The sequence below is a fragment of the Mastigoproctus giganteus genome, chromosome 3 (genome assembly GCF_048544385.1).
Source record: "Mastigoproctus giganteus isolate SK-2022 chromosome 3, ASM4854438v1, whole genome shotgun sequence".
Taxonomy (NCBI): Eukaryota; Metazoa; Arthropoda; class Arachnida; order Uropygi; family Thelyphonidae; genus Mastigoproctus; species Mastigoproctus giganteus.
The window spans coordinates 137,918,029-137,936,318 of record NC_143577.1 but is presented as its reverse complement, the minus strand read 5'-3'; the positions used below and the strand labels follow the sequence as shown (position 1 = coordinate 137,936,318).

The 18,290-nt window shown below is 40.6% G+C and overlaps 1 protein-coding gene across 1 annotated transcript in view; it reads right to left on the bottom strand.

The window, feature by feature from the left end:
- LOC150088286 (cubilin-like) overlaps positions 1-18,290 on the bottom strand; it is a 670,594-nt gene that overhangs the window by 157,110 nt on the left and 495,194 nt on the right. The window contains exon 16 of the mRNA XM_090370103.1: positions 11,481-11,724. Coding sequence (XP_090226229.1) covers positions 11,481-11,724 — 244 coding nt within the window. The remainder of the gene's footprint in view (positions 1-11,480; positions 11,725-18,290) is intronic.

Here is an 18,290-nt window from a genome sequence, read left to right as displayed (position 1 = left end):
TGTATAAAGCCTTGAATGGTTTGAGCATGTTCAATGCTGATGGGATTCTTCCTCTAGCTCAGAATAATCACCTGAGAGGGCATAAATTCAAATTGAGGAAAGACAGATGTAGGATAGACGTGCGGAAATTTGCCTTTAGCCAGTGGGTGGTTGATTGGTGGAACAGACTTCCATCCCTTGTAGTGGAAGTTGATAGCCTAAATAAGATTAAGGCTCAGCTGGACAGGTATTTTGAACGAACAGAGGGGTGAAGTGGAAGTGGGTTTTTTTTTTGGCTGATGCTGCATAAGCTTGCTTTCTTGCATCAAATGCCTCTACTAATGCTAATGCTAATCTCTTTCTCACACACCAGGGAGGGGTGCAATGGTGTGTAATGTAAGTCTAATACTAATGCATATTAGTTAAATAAGTAAGAATATAAATGATTGAAACTAGGGTTGAAACTTAACTGTAGGTTTCTGTTATTTTTCTCACACAGTTACACTCATTTATCCTTCTGGCATTCATTACATTTGTTCGACTCTTGCTTTCTGCACTGCACTCTCTGGCACCTCAACTTACTGTTATTCTTCAGGTGTGGTGCAGGCCTAGCCGCAAATTTTTTGCAGGTCAGGGGAGAATGCAGTGACAGTGTTTGTATTAGTAAATGTTTGTCAGTATATATAAAGTAATATAAGTTATTTTTAACTTTGTATTCTTTCAGCCAATTACATTTGCTCTTCCACTCATTCATATTCACCATAACTCATTCTTTCACTTTCTTTCACCAAAACTGACATTTTTTCCATAATTCCTAATTTACTCTTTCACACAGTGCCCAGCCTGTTCATTCGTCTTTCATTCTCATTCATTTTACCTTGCATCCACTTGCTACTAACTTACTGATATTTTTCAGCTAATCTGCTTTCTTGGCTGCCTCTACATCTCCCTCCCTTAAATAAGTAATTATTTGGTTTGGGGTCCCCACGTTCCTACACATGGCAGGGGAATCCTGGGGGTACCCAGGTCAATCCGCTTTTGTCATGCCAGGTTTCTGTCAGGGTGCAGAAGACTGCTATCTTGACAGTTTTTAAGTCATTGTCTGGCCGTGGTGGGAGACTTGGGCAATTTTAACTATTGATTATTGTTTAATTGCTGGGGGGGCTGAATTGCCATTCTTTGGATAGTTCTATGCATTTCGAATACTTCCTGTGTGAAGGCTGTAAAGGCTTTATAGTTTTCCTCTTCTATGATAAACAGATGTTCTTCTCCCCTGGGAAGGGGGCCAATCTGTGCTATTAGATGTGTTCTGGGGATGTCATAAATTATACATTCATATGGAATTCCCAGCCTTCATTCTCACCACAGGTGCAGTTTGGGTCAACAGTCAGCCCTAAGGAGGTTAGTTTTGCTATTAGGGAGCCATGACCAGTCAGTATAAATGTTGCTAAAAGTCCAGGAGCATACCACTTAGGTGGCTTTGGGCTAACCATTGCCACCTGTGGCAGAAACCTTTTGGTAACTAGACCTCTGGTTTCCTGCTCCCACTTTGTTTACCATAGCTCATGGAGCTTTGTGGCTATTCTTTTTCTTTCAGCATTGAAGGTGTTGGCTGTCCCCAGGGCTATCCCCAGAAATTCTGTGGGTATGCCCTTTTTAAGCCTATAATACAAGCTTCTTTTGGCTACCTCCAGGTAAAGTAGGAGAGCTCCGGCCAGCAGGTGCCTCCGTAGCCAGGTGGGAAGGAGCAGCAGTGCATAGCACACGCTTCTTGATTAGACCGGGGTTCGAGCCCATCACCACCAAATATGGGGATGCGGAAAGGTCAGGGAATGACCACCGCATATCCCGGAGCAATATGGCCTTAGTTGCTAATGCTCCTAAAAAAAAAAAACCAAACAACAAACAACAATCCGGCCAGCATCTGTATCGCAGGTGTGCTTACTGTGCAACATGCTCTGGTAATAGTGAGAAGTATTGTCCTTTGCATCAATTCTAATTTATTCCTATTTCTTATTATGACCTGTGTGAGTGAACCACGCAATGGCTCCATAGGTGATAACAGGTAGTTACATTGCATGGTATATGATTGCCAGGGTCTTTCATTTGAGTCCCCAGTCTGCTTGACTGATCCTGACAATCATACCTGCTTAATTTCTCACTTTCTTCACCGAGTAGGTCAAGTGGGGGTAAAAAGTTAATTTTGAATCAAAGACCACTCCAAGATATTTTAGTTCTGCTACCATTTTTATAGTAGTTGTGTTAATTTTGATTTGTGGACGTCTTTTAATGTCAAAATTATCTTTTAGAAGTATTTGTCTGTTTTTTTCCGGCAATATTTTCAGCATCTGCATTTGTGCCCACTCTTGCAGCTGCAAGAGGGTGGCATTTGATCTTTGCTCTACAACCACTCTCGTGTTACCTTTTACAAGGAAAATTATGTCATTTGCAAAGGCCAGGCTTTCCACTGGAATCAAATCTAAGGACAGAAATTTGTCCTGAACAATATTCCAGAAGAAAGGCCAAGGATTGAACCCTGTGGGCAGCCTTTATTCATGGGGCGTGTCAATTCCCAGAACCTTGTGTGTACTGAGTTACTTCTGTCTGTAAGATAGCTGTTTATAACTTTATAGAGGTTTTGTGGGGCATTTTCCTGGCAAAGTCTCCTAAGGACACTAGGCCACCAGAGTGAGTCAAATGCCCCGGCAAAGTCAATAGAGATTTCCAACATATATTTCCCCTCTGAGTTTTTAACAGTTGTCAGTAGATGGTGCATGGCAACCTCCATAGAGTTGCTCTGCTTAAAATCATACTAATTGTGGGAATGTAAATATGCTTCTGTGTAATATTGAGATAATCTGCTATATATATTAGTCTTCCGTATATTTTTCCTAATACAGGAAGTAGGGCTATTGGTCTATGTGATTTGGGATCAGTAGGGAGTTTATCAGGGTTTTTGAAAATTAATCCAGCTAAGGATCTGGTATGTCCCAATTCCAAATTCACAGGATATGAGCCCCTGCATTGTTATATGATACAGAATAGCGTAACATACACCCCGAACTTGATAGCATAAGGTTTAATGCAAAACTAGATAGAAAAATACATAGCACTGTATATGAAATCAGTTAACTCAGTTTAGTATTATTAATTAATCAATTATTGGAGGCTTGAAGTGGTGGAACCCATGTTTAGTCTCTAGAGCTAAGTTCTGGTCAACCCTTCCCTATCTCTTCCATCATGCAGTATGATTGATGACTTTTGAGGTTATCATGAACGTCGTGGCGAGATCCAATATTCCTTACATTTCGAGGGTACAGCTCTAAAACGGTGTTCGCAGGCCGGCCGCTAGTTAGTGCACCGGACCGATCCTATTGGTAACTCTCTAGGAGGCATCTGGTTCAGCTAGTGTATAATCTTGCTACCTCTCCTCTGCCATATAGTGACTGGAGGGAGTCCGAGTAGGGTGTATGCGGGGAGCATTGTTGAGGCCACGTTACGTCAAATATCTGGGTATATTCTTACCACGTGCACCCCATATCCAAAAATTTCATTACTTCATACACCATGTCCCACCCACTTTTTCTTACCATTGAATACACCATGAATTGTCAAACTAATAGAGCAAGCTTATCTGCGAAAAGATCTAAACCTCCCAAGCACTTCCTAATTCATTTCACAAATATACGAGGTCTCAATTCTAATCTCAACGATGTCCATTTCCACTTGCAGTCTGCCAAACCCCATGTACTTTTTCTGACAGAATCTCATTTATCGGTTGATTCAACTACTGCTCATCTCAGATGCCAAAATTCACTGTATGATTCCTTTCGCCTCAAAGGTGGTACTTGTGCATATGTCTGTTCTCATATTCCCTGTCAGAGACTTGGCAATTTGGAATCTCCTCTCTTTCATCTTCTCTGGCTGAAAATCTCTCTACCTCATTGTGTCAAATTCATCTGTTGTCTCTACCGTTCTCTCAACTCCACTAATCACTTGGAGCTCTTTGACTTCCTCTCTTTGCAACTTGACTTTCTCCAGTCCAACTTTCCTAACAGTGAGGTAATTTTCCTTGGTGATTTTAATGTTCACAACTCCAGCTGGCTTCCACACTCTAGTCACACCGACCCAGCAGGTCGAGATGCTGAGGCTTTTGCAATTACTAATGACATAGCACAGATTGTTCATTTACCTACAAGAATACCGGACAATCCTAATGATAAAGCCAATACGGTTGAGCTTTTCCTCACAAACAACCCTTCTAAGTACACAGTTGAAGTGAGAGCTCCTTTAGGCACTTCAGATTACAACTTGGTGAATGTCTCTTCTCCAATGGAACCTTTATCTCATGGCTATTCCCAACCTCGTGTTGTTTGGGATTACAAGAATGCAAAATGGGATGACCTACGAGACTTCTTTTCTTCTTTTCCTTGGTCGGATTACTGTTTCAAAACTTCTGATGTCAATGTTTGCTCAGATCGTGTCAGTGAAATTATTCTTGCAGGAATGGAATCCTTTATCCCACACTCCACTTTAAAATGTCGTCCTTTATCTAAACCTTGGTTTTCCAATAAATGTGCTAAGGCTGTTCAAGAGAAGAATGTTGCATATCGTAATCGGCTTGTTTCTAATTCTTCAGTGTCATTTTCTGCCTACACCAAAGCTCGCAACAATTGTAAAGCAGTTATTAATCAGTCCAAACTAGAGTTTGAACAGGCTAAGAGTAGAAAACTTGCTTCTTGCCCTAATGGTAGCTGAGAATTCTGGTCCCTTGCCAAAGCTATCGGCTGCAACTTTTGCCCATCTCTGCTCCCACCTCTGTCCAAACCAGATGGTTCTGTTGTCACTTCAGCCAAGGATAAAGCTGACCTGCTAGCATCCCATTTTTCTTCCAGCTCATGTATTAATGATCTTGGTAAAACACCTCCCACCATTCCCAACACACTCCATTCAATGCCTCCTGTGGTCTTGCATCAAAAGGATATCAGAAGGATTTTGATGAATCTTGATGCTAATAAAGCTCCAGGTCCTGATGGTATTTCTCCACTTGTTATCAAAACATGTGCTCCTGAAATTACTCCTATTCTTTGCCGTCTTTTTTCACTTTCTTATTCAAAAGTTGTTTTCCTTCTGCTTGGAAATTTGCTCATATCCAGCCAGTTCGTAAAAAGGGTGACAAATCTCTCCCATCCAATTATCGTCCCATTGCAATTACTTCTACTCTTTCTAAAGTAATGGAGAAATCAATTAACCGCCAACTCTTAAACTACCTAGAAGCCGTCTGTCTGATCAACGATCGCCAGTATGGATTCTGTCAGTGGCGATCCACTGGTTATATTCTGGCTTAGCATTAGCATTAGCATTAGTAGAGGCATTTGATGCAAAAAAGCAAGCTTATGCAGCATCAGCCAAAAAAAAAAAAAAAACTCACTTCCACTTCACCCCTCTGTTCGTTCAAAATACCTGTCCAGCTGAGCCTTAAACTTATTTAGGCTATCAACCTCCACCACAAGGGATGGAAGTGTGTTCCACCAACCAACCAACCACCCGCTGGCTAAAGGCAAATTTCTGCACGTCTATCCTACATCTGTCTTTCCTCAATTTGAATTTATGCCCTCTCAGGTGATTTTTCTGAGCTAGAGGAAGAATCCCATCAGCATTGAACATGCTTAAACCATTCAAGGCTTTATACACCTCTATCAGATCACCTCGCTGGTGCCTAGTCTCCAGACACTGTAATTTGCAAAACTTAAGCCTTTCTTCGTAAGAGCACCCCTTTGTCCCATTCACTAATCTTGTTGCCCTTCTCTGTACTCGTTCCAGCAGCTCTACATCCTTCTTGAAATGAGGCCTCCAGACCTGTATACAGTACTCTAGGTGTGGCCTGACCATTGCCTTATACAATGGAATAATCACCTCCTTATCCCTGCTGGAAAAATTCCTGTATATCATTGACAATACTCCATGAGCTACTCTTGCAGCCCGTCTGCACTGCTCAGAGAAATTCATATCTGCCTGCACAACCACCCCCAGGTCCCTTTCATTCTCTACCACTGTCAGTGTAGTACCACAGAGTTGATACGTTGCTCTGGGGTTGCTGTTTCCAAATGTAGTACTTTACATCTGTCAATGTTAAACTTCATTTGCCACCTCTCAGCCCATCTGCTCACCCTTTCCAGATCCTGTTGCAGCAGCATAGTGTCAGTAGTGTCCTTGACAACCCTGCCAACCTTTGTATCATCTGCAAACTTGGACATTAAGCTTGATATACCATCATCAATATCATTTATAAATACAGAAAACAATAATGGACCCAACACTGAGCCCTGAGGGACTCCACTAATAACATTAGTCCACGATGAGCAGTGTCCATTGATTACCACTCTCTGTCTTCTCTCCCTCAACCACCCCTTTATCCATAGCAGCAATTTGCCTCCAATGTCACACTGCTCCAATTTGTGTAGCAGTCTTCCATGTGCAACAGTATCAAAAGCCTTTCTAAGATCCAAGTATATAATATCAAAGTTATTCCCTGCATCCAGTTCTTTTGTGACTGCATCATAGTATCCAATCAAGTTGGTCAGGCAAGACTTCCCCTTAACAAAACCATGCTGTGTCTGAGCTATAACTGAAGTCTTGTCTAAATGATCCTGCAGTGCTTCTTTAACCAGTGCCTCCATTAATTTTCCTGGAACAGAAGTTAAGCTCACAGGTCTATAATTACTTGTGTCAGCCTTTGATCCTCCTTTGTGAATTGGGGTCACATTTGCACATTTCCAGTCTATGGGTATCTCCCCTGAGTCCAAGGAAGCTCTCATAATTATGGCTAAGGGTTTGCTTACTTCCTTTGCTGCCTCCTTTAATATAACTGGATAGATCCCATCCACCCCGGGTGCCTTTCTTGTGTTTATCTTCAACAGTTTCTCCTCTACTTTACTCCCAGTTATTTCAAGATTCTGTAGCTTACTGCTAGAGTTGAATACACCTCTGGCATTCCCCTTGCTGAATAACTCCTCATGTGTGAATGTTGATGCAAAATATTCATTTAGTTTGTTAGCTACCTGAGCAGGATCATCAACAGTTGACCCATCAATATCAAGTGGACCAATCTGATTCATCCCCTTCCTTCTAGAGTTTACATAAGTAAAGAACTCTTTGCTGTTTTTCTTTGCATCCCTTGCCAAGGATTTCTCGTAATCTGCCTTCGCCTGCCTAACTTCCTTTGTAACTTGGTTGCATAACAACTTGTATCTATCATAGGCTTCTGTGTCATGTGTTAATTTGTAAGTATCCCATGCATTTTTCTTCTCTGTCATATGCCTCATTAGTTCATCTGACATCCATTTTGGCCTAAACCTTGAACAATATTTCTTAGTTGGTATGTAAAGCGTAGTAGCTTCCAAGATAAGTTCTTTGAATGCTTCCCATTTTGAATTTGCTGTTGGTAACATCATCAGTTGGTCCCACTGTATAGAATTTAAATACTGTCTCAGTCCATCGTAGTCGTCTTTACGGAAGCAATAACCCTTCCCTTTACCCCTAATGGTAGTTACCTCTTTGAGTAAATCCCACTTCAGCACACTGTGATCACTGCCACCTAGTAGTTCATTTATCTGCAGAATCTTAATGCATGAAGAATCACTGCTGATAATCAAATCAAGAGTATTACTCCCTCTAGTTGCCTCCCGAACATGCTGATGTAGAAAAAAAAATCATCCAATAAATCCACAAAAGCCCTGCTAGTGTGTGAGTAACCAGCCCCCAAATTCCAGTCAATATCTGGGAAATTAAAATCTCCCATTATAAGACTCTCTGATTTACTGGCCCACTCTATTTCCCTGTACAGTTCCTTATTATACTCATCAGAGTCATTAGGCCTATAGCACACTCCTACTCTCAATTTTGATCTCCCACTGTTTATGTCACACCAAACTGACTCAACACACACTGTCTGGCGATGTCGACTGGCTTCACTTCCTTAGTTTTTATGTGTTTCTTAACTAATAGCATAACCCCTCCCCCCTTCCTATCCTGTCTGTCCTTTCTGTAGACGTTGTACTCCCCAAATTGCAGTTCTGCATCCCTTATATCTGTGTGACACCACGTCTCTGATATCCCAACAATATCTGCCTTTGATGTTTTGAGCAATACCTCAAATTCATCAAATTTATTTACTAAACTCCTAGCATTGGTGTACACGCAAGTATACCTGCACCTGTTTCTATTCTTAGCTACCCTAACACAACCCATGTGTTTACTTGTACCGCAATGGCTCCCAGCAGTCTCTGAAATACCATGCATCTTGTTTTCCAGGCTTCTGCTCATTCCAATAGAAGCAGTGCAAGAATCTCTTTCACCTCTGCCAGTGGATACTGTCAATCTATTAGTCTTTGTCTCCCCCCAAGCTAGCAGTTTTCTGACCCACCTAACACTGCCTCAATAGCATTAGCAAATATTCTTGCACCCTTTCTATTTAACTTATGTTACCCATTTATAGACTAATTCAATGGAAAGGTTCGGTGAAACACAAGTAGTTGCCTTGACATCTCAAAGGCTTTTGTTCGTGTTTGGCATAAAGGTCTTCTAAACAAGCTTCCATCTTATGGTTTGCCAACTGTTTTTAGTAATTGGTTATCCAGTTTTCTCTCTGATCGCTCACTGAGGGTGATGGTAGATGGCTCTCTGTCTTCTAACTTCTCCACTAATGCCGGTGTCCCCCAAGGTTCAGTTCTTCCCCCCCTCTTTTCCTCTTGTATATTTATGACCTTCTTCCATTGACTGGAAATCCTATCCATAGTTTTGCCGATGATAGCACATTGCATTCAACTTTCCATTTTCACAAACGTTGTCCTTCTCAATCAGCTTCAACTTCTCGAAACTCTGCTACCAATTCCTTAAATGCCAATCTTCAGGTAATTCTCCAGTGGGGCAAAGACAACTTAGTTGATTTCAACCCTTCTAAAACTCAGTCTTGTCTTATATCTCACAAAAAGGATTCTTCTGCTCCTATGCTTATCATTAGTGACACTCCGATGTCTAGGCAAAATGATATATCTCTTTTGGGGATTACCCTGATTTCTAATCTCCCTTGACACAAACACATTACAAATATTGCTTCCTCTGCATCTAAAAAACTTGGTTTTCTCTTTCGCTCTCGGCGTTACTTTTCTTCCAAACAGCTGCTCACTCTGTATAAATCGCAAATCCGCCCTGCCATGGAATATTGTTCAGACATCTGGGGTGGTGCACCAAAACCTCTCTCAGGCTTCTTGATTCCATTCACAAGAGGGAAGTTAGGTTAATTAATGATCATCTCTAACAGAGTCTCTCCCCTCGCTTTCTCATAGATGTACTGTTTCTGCTGTATGCCTCTTCTACAGATACTTCCATGGGCACTGTTCTTCTGAATTGGCTTCTATAATTCCTGCTCTCTCTCTCAAAACAGTCCAAACACGTGCCACCACCAGCCAACATACATTTACTGTCCAACTTCAAACCCACAGAACCAACCTTTCATCTTCCTCATTTATTCATTCAACTGCCGTTTTCTGGAACAACCTTCCTTCATACGTATTTCCTGAAAATTACAATCTACAGAAGTTCAAGTCCAATGTCAACAAATATCTTCTTTCGTCTTCTCAAACTCCAACCCAAGCACGGTACTAAGTACTATTGGTTCTAATGCCTCTCGTGTTGGGGTTCACATAAAAAAAAAAAAAAAAAAAAAATTTTAATTTTATTAAATTTCGTTGTAATTAAATTGTACTTAAACAGAATCATGAACCAGACAAGAGCAGCAAAGCAACAAGCCCAAAGTAGCTGTAGTACTGTGGCTCGGTGAGGGACCAAAAGGGTCGATTCTCCGATACATCACAGTATAAATACTGTATAAATTCACGAATGTTATCTTTAGAGCCAGCTTCATAAAGATCTTGAAGAGTTCCACGAAGCAACAAAAGCTTTTTAATATGGAGGTATACCATAATTAAATGCTGCTGTCAAACAGGGTATCAGATTTCATCCAGGTCTTAAGGGAGAAGTCACATGTAGATATTTAAGAATGCCTGATTGGAAGGGGCTGCTTTGGTGATCATGCACAACATTGCCTTGTCTAGAGTGATGTTAAGCTCTTGGACACGAATATTGAATGGATGGGTGGCAGTCTGATGTGCATTGTAAAGATTTTCCCATTGTGGCTCCAAAGCAGATGTCCATGTGGGGTAGTCTTGCAGAAAGTTCAGCTTAAAAACATACTGTAAAGACAACTGTTTTTGTCCAAGGGACAAAGATGGTTCACCTTTGTTTTCACATATAGCCCTCAAACAAGTAAAGTTCTGAATGCACCAGCAACAATAAGAATAGCCTGATGGTGAATGGATTAAAGCCATTTCAGCTTTAATCTATTAGTGGAGGTATGCCAGGGTTCACATTGCACTGACGGTATGCCCAAGAAGAGGTTCCTCTAGAGGAGCCTCCCCCCCCCCCAAATGAAAGTGAAAGGAAGATTGTAGATCAGTGGGAGAAGTTAGGTTTCAAGGAGGGGAGGAGTAAAATTTTAAGCAGTAGGGGATGGATGAGAGAGGCATCCCTTGAGAAAAGTAGAGTTAGGAGTGCACGATACAGATGAAATAAAGTGCATCAGCCTGTGATCTAAGAATGTTCAGCCCACTTGTGCATCATGCACTTTGAGTGTAGCTGAAAAATATGTTGGAGAAATGTCATCTTTTTGTCAAATATGAGTTCCAAGAATTTCGTCTTCGGTACTACTAGAACAGTGCTTTGTCTAAATGAGAATTCAGGTCTGGAGTGAAGGTTACCCGATAAGAATGTAAGCAGTCTTCTCTGGTGAGAACCTGAACACTGGCGCATGCATGCATGCACGCCAATGTTCCAGATGTGTGCCAGTGTTCCAATGTATGGTACAGACCATACCCAGCCCTAATAAATAATATCCCACACAAAATTTCAAATTTCAACCAGTTCTTGCTGGACAGAACAAACATGCCCAATGTGCTGTCAGAAATTCAAATACAATTAACCTGTTTATTCCAAATTTCAGTTCTATGTGATTAACTGTTTAAAATATTAACTCACCAGTGGTAAAGTATTGTTCCAATTGTCTTCACAACGTAATATTCCTCTTATTAAGAATAAATATACAGAACCGTTTAATTACAAAAGCAAAATGCCCCATTTCTTTCTTCTGTAATACCTACAATAATCTACGAAATGATGGACAAGGTATGTATGTAAAGCAAGTACAATAAACTTGCTATGAAATCCATAGCAATAGCTTTTGTCTTCAAGAAATCTTAATTCTAAAAATGCTTGTTTAGAGGCATAATTAAAAATGCAATTTGTTGCATTTTTAATTATGTCTCTACACAAGCATTTTTAGAATTAAGTGTGGTTCACTCTACCACACTAGAATGTGAGGTAGATACAGAAATTAATAAATGATTTTATATAAAAAAAAAGCTTTAGATTAAAGTTTATCGTACCAGGATCTGTTGTATTCCAGTAAAGCTCAAATCCATCTCCTGAAATACTATGATCAGAATGAAACCATAAGTAGACTTCATTATGAGTGGTAAGTAAATTTCCATGAATTCCAGGAGGATTTAAACCACAATATCTTCCAATAATATGTGATCCTGCTGAAGCACCATCATTGATTTGAAGAAAGTCATAAGAACATTCATCCGAATGTTCCAGATGAAATGAAGTAAATGTCAGATTTAATATCTATAAAAAGCAAAAAGGGATAAGAAATTCACAATCATATTATTATTTCAATTTCTAATCTCTAAATAATGGAATGTACAACTTCACTTATAATACTAGCAAGTTAAAATAAATTATTTTTATTGAAATTTTCAGAACACAGTTGTTGCACAATCCAAAGCCAGCAGCAGGTATGCTATTGAACCCCTTTCACACCCACAAATAAATTTCAATATTAACCCTCCAGTGGTGGAGCACTGTCTAATAGGCCTTGTAATGAAATACCTGTTATGTCTTAATTGCTGGAGCAGGATTAGTAGCAGTCTCTCTCTCTCTCTCTCTCTCTCTCTCTCTCTCTCTCTCTCTCTCTCTCTCTCTCTCCCATCCCGCGGAGATGGAAGAAACACCTGGTGCCGTTTTAACACTAAACACACTCTACTCTCTCCCATCCCAAATAATACACACAGTTTTACTTATTTAATTGTGGAAGTAAGAAGTTATTGTTTTCACAGAATAATTAGATGAAATGTGCTAATAAATGAGATACCATTAACTGTGTTATTATTAGTTTTGCTTTAATAAAACATATTAATAGGTATACTGTAGTGCATATTTACAATTTTCATGAATTTAATCCAGCAAGGATGACTCAGCCAAAAGGCCAATTGGTGACTGTTCATTAATCACTGGTCCTGAGCTGGATATCATCACCCACCAGGGTCCTGAGCTGGATATCATCATTCTTCTCTTTTTTGTGAATCCCTTCTACTTTCTCCCTCCCTCTCTCTCTCTCTCTCTCTCTCAGGGTAATTCAGAAATGTTTTTTGGCTGGCGCATCATAAGCCTCAGGCTTCCGTGTACCATATGGCTAATAATAATAATAATAATTCTGATTTACTGGCCCACTCTATTTCTCTGCAGAGTTGTTCCTTGTTTGGCCTATAACACAGCCCTACTCTCAACTTTGCTTTCCCAGTGCTTATGTCACACCAAACTGATTCAACACTGCACTGTCCCACTGCACATACTTAAAAATTGTCTGAGACCAATGTAGCCACCCTTAAGCAAGCAAAAGGCTTTCCCTTTACCCTTGATAATAGTTATGTCTGTAATTAAATTCCACATTAATATACTGTGATCCCTGTCACCAAGTGGGTCTTTTACCTTCAAATTCATAATGCATGGAGAATTACTGATGATAACTAGACCAAGAGTACTGCTTCCTTTTGTTGCCGCTCTTACAGGCTGCTGTAGAAAATAGTCATCTAAGAAATCCAAAAATTCTTGCTAGTGTGTGAGTGGCCAAACTACAAATTCCAGTCAACATCTGTTAATTTGATTGATTTTTGATTTTTTGTGGCACAAAAACAGCAACGTTATAGTGCGCCATGAAAAGGTTATAATTCAAGAAAGATGAGACTGGTAACTTTTAAAAAGGTTACTTCGTCGAAAAGTTCATATACATATCAATAAATAAAATCAGTACAATGATAAAAGCAAATTGTATATTTCATATGAGTGTATATATATTGATCGATTTTAAAAATTTTAAAATTTCTGACACATTGTCTTTGTCATTTAAAATCTCACTGAGTGTATATGGCTCAGTCAGATTTGTAAAAGCAGTAAAACTGGTACAATCACATAAAATATGTTGAACGGATAAAATGGTGTCGCATTGCTCACACATAGGAGGGTCATCAACCCTCAGCAAAAAGAAGTGTGTCAGATGACAGTGTCCTATGCGGAGCCGAGCAAGAACAACTTCCTCTTTGCAATCCCTGTGTAATCTGGACTGCCAAGGATGGATCAAAGGCTTAATCCAACATAGTTTGTTTGTAGTAACCAGGCGATGCCACGAATCTTGCCACTGAGAATGTAAGTTACTATGGATTACTTGCCCGTAGTCTGTATAGGGGACTAACAGGTCAAGATTTTCCGTCAGGTTTGCCGATTTGGCTGCAGTGTCAGCCAAATTATTTCCTCTAATCCCAATGTGACTGGGGATCCAGCAGAAGTGGATATCAAATCCACCTGCATATAGCATTAGCATTAATAGAGGCATTTGATGCAAGAAAGCAAGCTTATGCAGCATCAGCCAAAAAAAATAAAATAATAAAATAAAATAAAAATAAAAAAAAAATAAATAAATAAAAAATAACCACTTCCACTTCACCCCTCTGTTCGTTCAAAATACCTGTCCAGCTGAGCCTTAAACTTATTTAGGATATCAACTTCCACGACAAGGGATGGAAGTCTATTCCACCTACCAACCACCCGCTGGCTAAAGGCAAATTTCCTCACGTCTATCCTACATCTGCCTTTTCTCAATTTTAATTTATGCCCTCTCAGGTGATTATTCTGAGCAAGAGGAAGAATCCCATCAGCATTGAGCATGCTCAAACCATTCAAGGCTTTATACACCTCTATCAGATCACCTCACTGATGCCTAGTCTCCAGATACTGTAATTTGCAAAACTTTAGCCTTTCTTCGTAAGAGCACCCCTTTGTTCCATTCACTAATCTTGTTGCCCTTCTCTGTACTCGTTCCAGCATTTCTACATCCTTCTTGAAATGAGGCCTCCAGACCTGTATACAGTACTCTAGGTGTGGTCTGACCATTGCCTTATACAAGGGAATAATCACCTCCTTATCCCTGCTAGAAAAATTCCTATATATCATCGACAATACACCATAAGCTACACTTGCAGCTCGTCTGCACTTCTCAGAAAACTTCATATCTGCCGCACAACCACCCCCAGGTCCCTTTCATTCTCTACCACTGTCAGTGTAGATACGTTGCTCTGGTGTTGCTGTTTCCCATATGTAGTACTTTACATTTGTCAATGTTAAACTTCATTTGCCACCTCTCAGCCCATTTGCTCAACCTTTCCAGATCCTGTTGCAGTAGCATAGTGTCAGTAGTGTCCTTGACAACCCTGCCAACCTTCGTATCGTCTGCAAACTTCGATATTAAGCTTGATATACCATCATCAATATCATTTATAAATACAGAAAACAATACTGAACCCTGAGGAACTCCACTAATAACATTAGTCCACGATGAGCAGTGTCCATTGATTACCACTCTCTGTCTTCTCCCCCCTCAACCACCCCTTTATCCATAGCAGCAATTTGCCTCCAATGCCATTCTGCAGCAGTCTTCCATGTGCAACAGTATCAAAAGCCTTTCTAAGATCCAAGTATATAATACCAAAGTTATTCCCTGCATCCAGTTCTTTTGTGACTGCATCATAGTATCCAATCAAATTGGTCAGGCAAAACTTCTCCTTAACAAAACCATGCTGTGTCTGAGCTATAACAGAAGTCTTGTCTAGATGATCCTGCAGTGCTTCTTTAACCAGTGCCTCCATTAATTTTCCAGGAACAGAAGTTAAACTAACAGGTCTATAATTACTTGTGTCGCCCTTTGATCCTCCTTTGTGAATTGTGGTCACATTTGCACATCTCCAGTCCATGGGTACTTCCCCTGAGTCCAAAGAAGCTCTCATAATTATGGCTAAGGGTTTGCTTACTTCCTTTGCTGCCTCCTTTATTATAACTGGATAGATCCCATACACCCCAGGTGCCTTTCTTGTATTTATCTTCAAATTTCTCCTCCACTTTACTCTCAGTTATTACAAGATTCTCTAGCTTAATGCCAGAGTTGAATACACCTCTGGCATTCCCCTCGCTGAATAACTCCTCATGTGTGAATGTCGATGCAAAATATTCATTCAGTTTGTTAGCTACCTGAGCAGGATCATCAACAGTTGACCCATCGATATCAAGTGGACCAATCTGATTCATCCCCTTCCTTCTAGAGTTTACATAAGTAAAGAACTCCTTGCTGTTTTTCTTTGCATCCCTTGCCAAAGATTTCTCGTAATCTGCCTTCGCCTGCCTAACCTCCTTTGTAACTTGGTTACAGATCAACTTGTATCTATCTGTGTCACGTGTTAATTTGTATGTATCCAATGCATTTTTCTTCTCTGGCATATGTCTCATTAGTTCATCTGACATCCACTTAGTCCTAAACCTTGAACAATATTTCTTAGTTGGTATGTAAAGCCTAGTAGCTTCCAAGATAAGTTCTTTGAATGCTTTCCATTTTCAGTTTGCTGTTGGTAACATCATCAGTTCATCCCATTGTATAGAATTTAATATTGTCTCAGACCATCGTAGTCACCTTTACGAAAGCAAAAACCCTTTCCTTTACCCCTGATGGTAGTTAGCACTATATGGCAGTGATCACACTGTGATCACTGCCACCTAGTGCTTCCTTTATCTGCAGATTCTTAATGCATGAAGAATCGCAACTGATAATCAGATCAAGAGTATTATTCCCTCTAGTTGCCTCCCGAACATGCTGATTTAGAAAACAATCATTCAATAAATCCACAAAAGCCTTGCTAGTGTGTGAGTGACCAACCCACAAATTCCAGTCAATATCTCGGAAATTAAAATCCCCCATTATTAGACTCTCTGATTTACTGGCCCACTCTATTTCCCTGTACAATTTCTCATTATACTCATCAGTCATTAGGCCTATAGCACACTCCTACTCTCAATTTTGATCTCCCAATGGTTAGGTCACACCAAACTGACACGACAATGCACTGTCCAGCAATGTTGACTGGCTTCACTTCCTTGGATTTTATGTGTTTCTTAACTAATAGCATAATCCCTCCTCCCATCCTGTCCTGTCTATCCTTTCTGTACACATTGTACTCCCCAAATTCCAGCTTTGCATTCCTTATATCTGTGTGACAGCACGTCTCTGATATCCCAACGATATCCGCCTTTGATGCCTTGAGCAATACCTCAAATTCATCAAATTTATTTACCAAACTCCTAGCATTGGTGTACACGCAAGTATACATGCACCTGTTCCTATTCGTAGCTACCCTAACACAACCCATGTGTTTACTTGTACCACAATGACTCCCAGCAGTCTCTGAAATATCCTGCATCTTGTTTTACAGGCTTCTGCTCATCCCAATAGAAGCAATGCAAGAACCACTTTCACCTCTGCCAGTGGCTACTGTTAATCTATTAGTCCTTGTATCCCCTCAAGCTAGCAGTTTTCCGACCCACCTAACACTGCCTTGATAGCATCAGCAAATATTATTGCATCATTTTTATTTAAGTGTATCCCATCCCTGTAGAAGCAGTCTGTCCTGTTAACAAGTACAGACCAGGCTGAAAAAAATTCTACCCCTTGAGCCTTGCACAATCTTTCCAGGGCCGAATTGATCGACAAGGCTCTCACCATATACTCCCTCCTATCATGTCTGGGCAGAATTGCAGACACTTTCAAATTCAACCCTAATTCACGGTTTTTTTTCAACAGTGACATGTACTTGTTAAGTAATTCTGCCGGTCTCCTAATCTTAATATCATTAGTGCCAATGTGGACAACTATATCACCTTTTGTGCCCCTTAAAAGATGATATCCACTCTACAACGTCATAAACCTTTGCCCCTGGTAGATATACTCTGATCCTGTTCCACCTATGCAAAAGCATGTTCCCCATTTCCCTGACAATAGAGTCACCAACAACTACTAGTTCCTGTGGGACCAGCACATTCTGCCTTGGGGGTTGCCGCTGTTTTGCGTGATGACCAAGTGCAAACTCTTGCATTGATATGGGCAGCTGAGAGCTTGATGGGCCCCTCAATTTAGATCCTCCGTGGGCATCCACCATGTCCTTCAGGCTCTCATATAGGCCCATAACAACACTGAGTTGTCGGCCTGATTTCGTTACACTCCTTGCATCGCGCACACACAAAGACATCCCCCATGGCAATATCATGTCCAGTATCCGATTGCTCCGCAAACATCATGCAAGCAGTGTATTTTACAAGGCTGTGATTTAGAGGGCAACTCCTCCCCCCTCAGTTCTCCCCTGAGCCACAGCACTCCCATTAGCTTGTGCATTTTGCTTTGCCCCTGGGGTTATGGATGTTGTCTAGTCCAACAGCAGTAGCCTTTGTACGGGCAAGTGCTGTTTTCAGCTCATGGATAGAAAATGGGCCATTATATGGTTCAGAACCCTTCGATTTGAACTTAATGGTCTGTTTTTCAGTGTTGTGCTTTAAGACCAGAAACTCTGGGGAGTAAGATGATGTTGCAGAGATGTTAGAACATTTTTTTTCTGTGTATTTTTCCTTTATTTTCCAGATTTTTTCCCAGACGACCTAGGCTGGTTGTCTAGGTGATGGATGTGAAACAGATCCATGATTCCTTTTGACTCTGACGGTGGATGTAGCATGACTTAGTTCATGCATATTTAAAGGCTAATAGGTTTACCGTCTTAAGGTATCGTCAAAATATACCCCAAGCTTTGTTTTGCGCTTTTTTTGCTGCTGTGCATTCTGAATTCCACCAAGGTTTGGGAAATAGTGGGAACCGGCTGGATGATTTTGGGATTGCAATTGCAGCTGCATGGACAATAGTGTCTGTGATGTACATGACTGCATCACTGATTGGCTCCTGACTGACTGTAGTGATGTCAAGGTTTGCCAGACGTTGAAGGGCATTCCAGTCAGCCTGATCAATCTTCCACCACGGTAAACTAAATGGC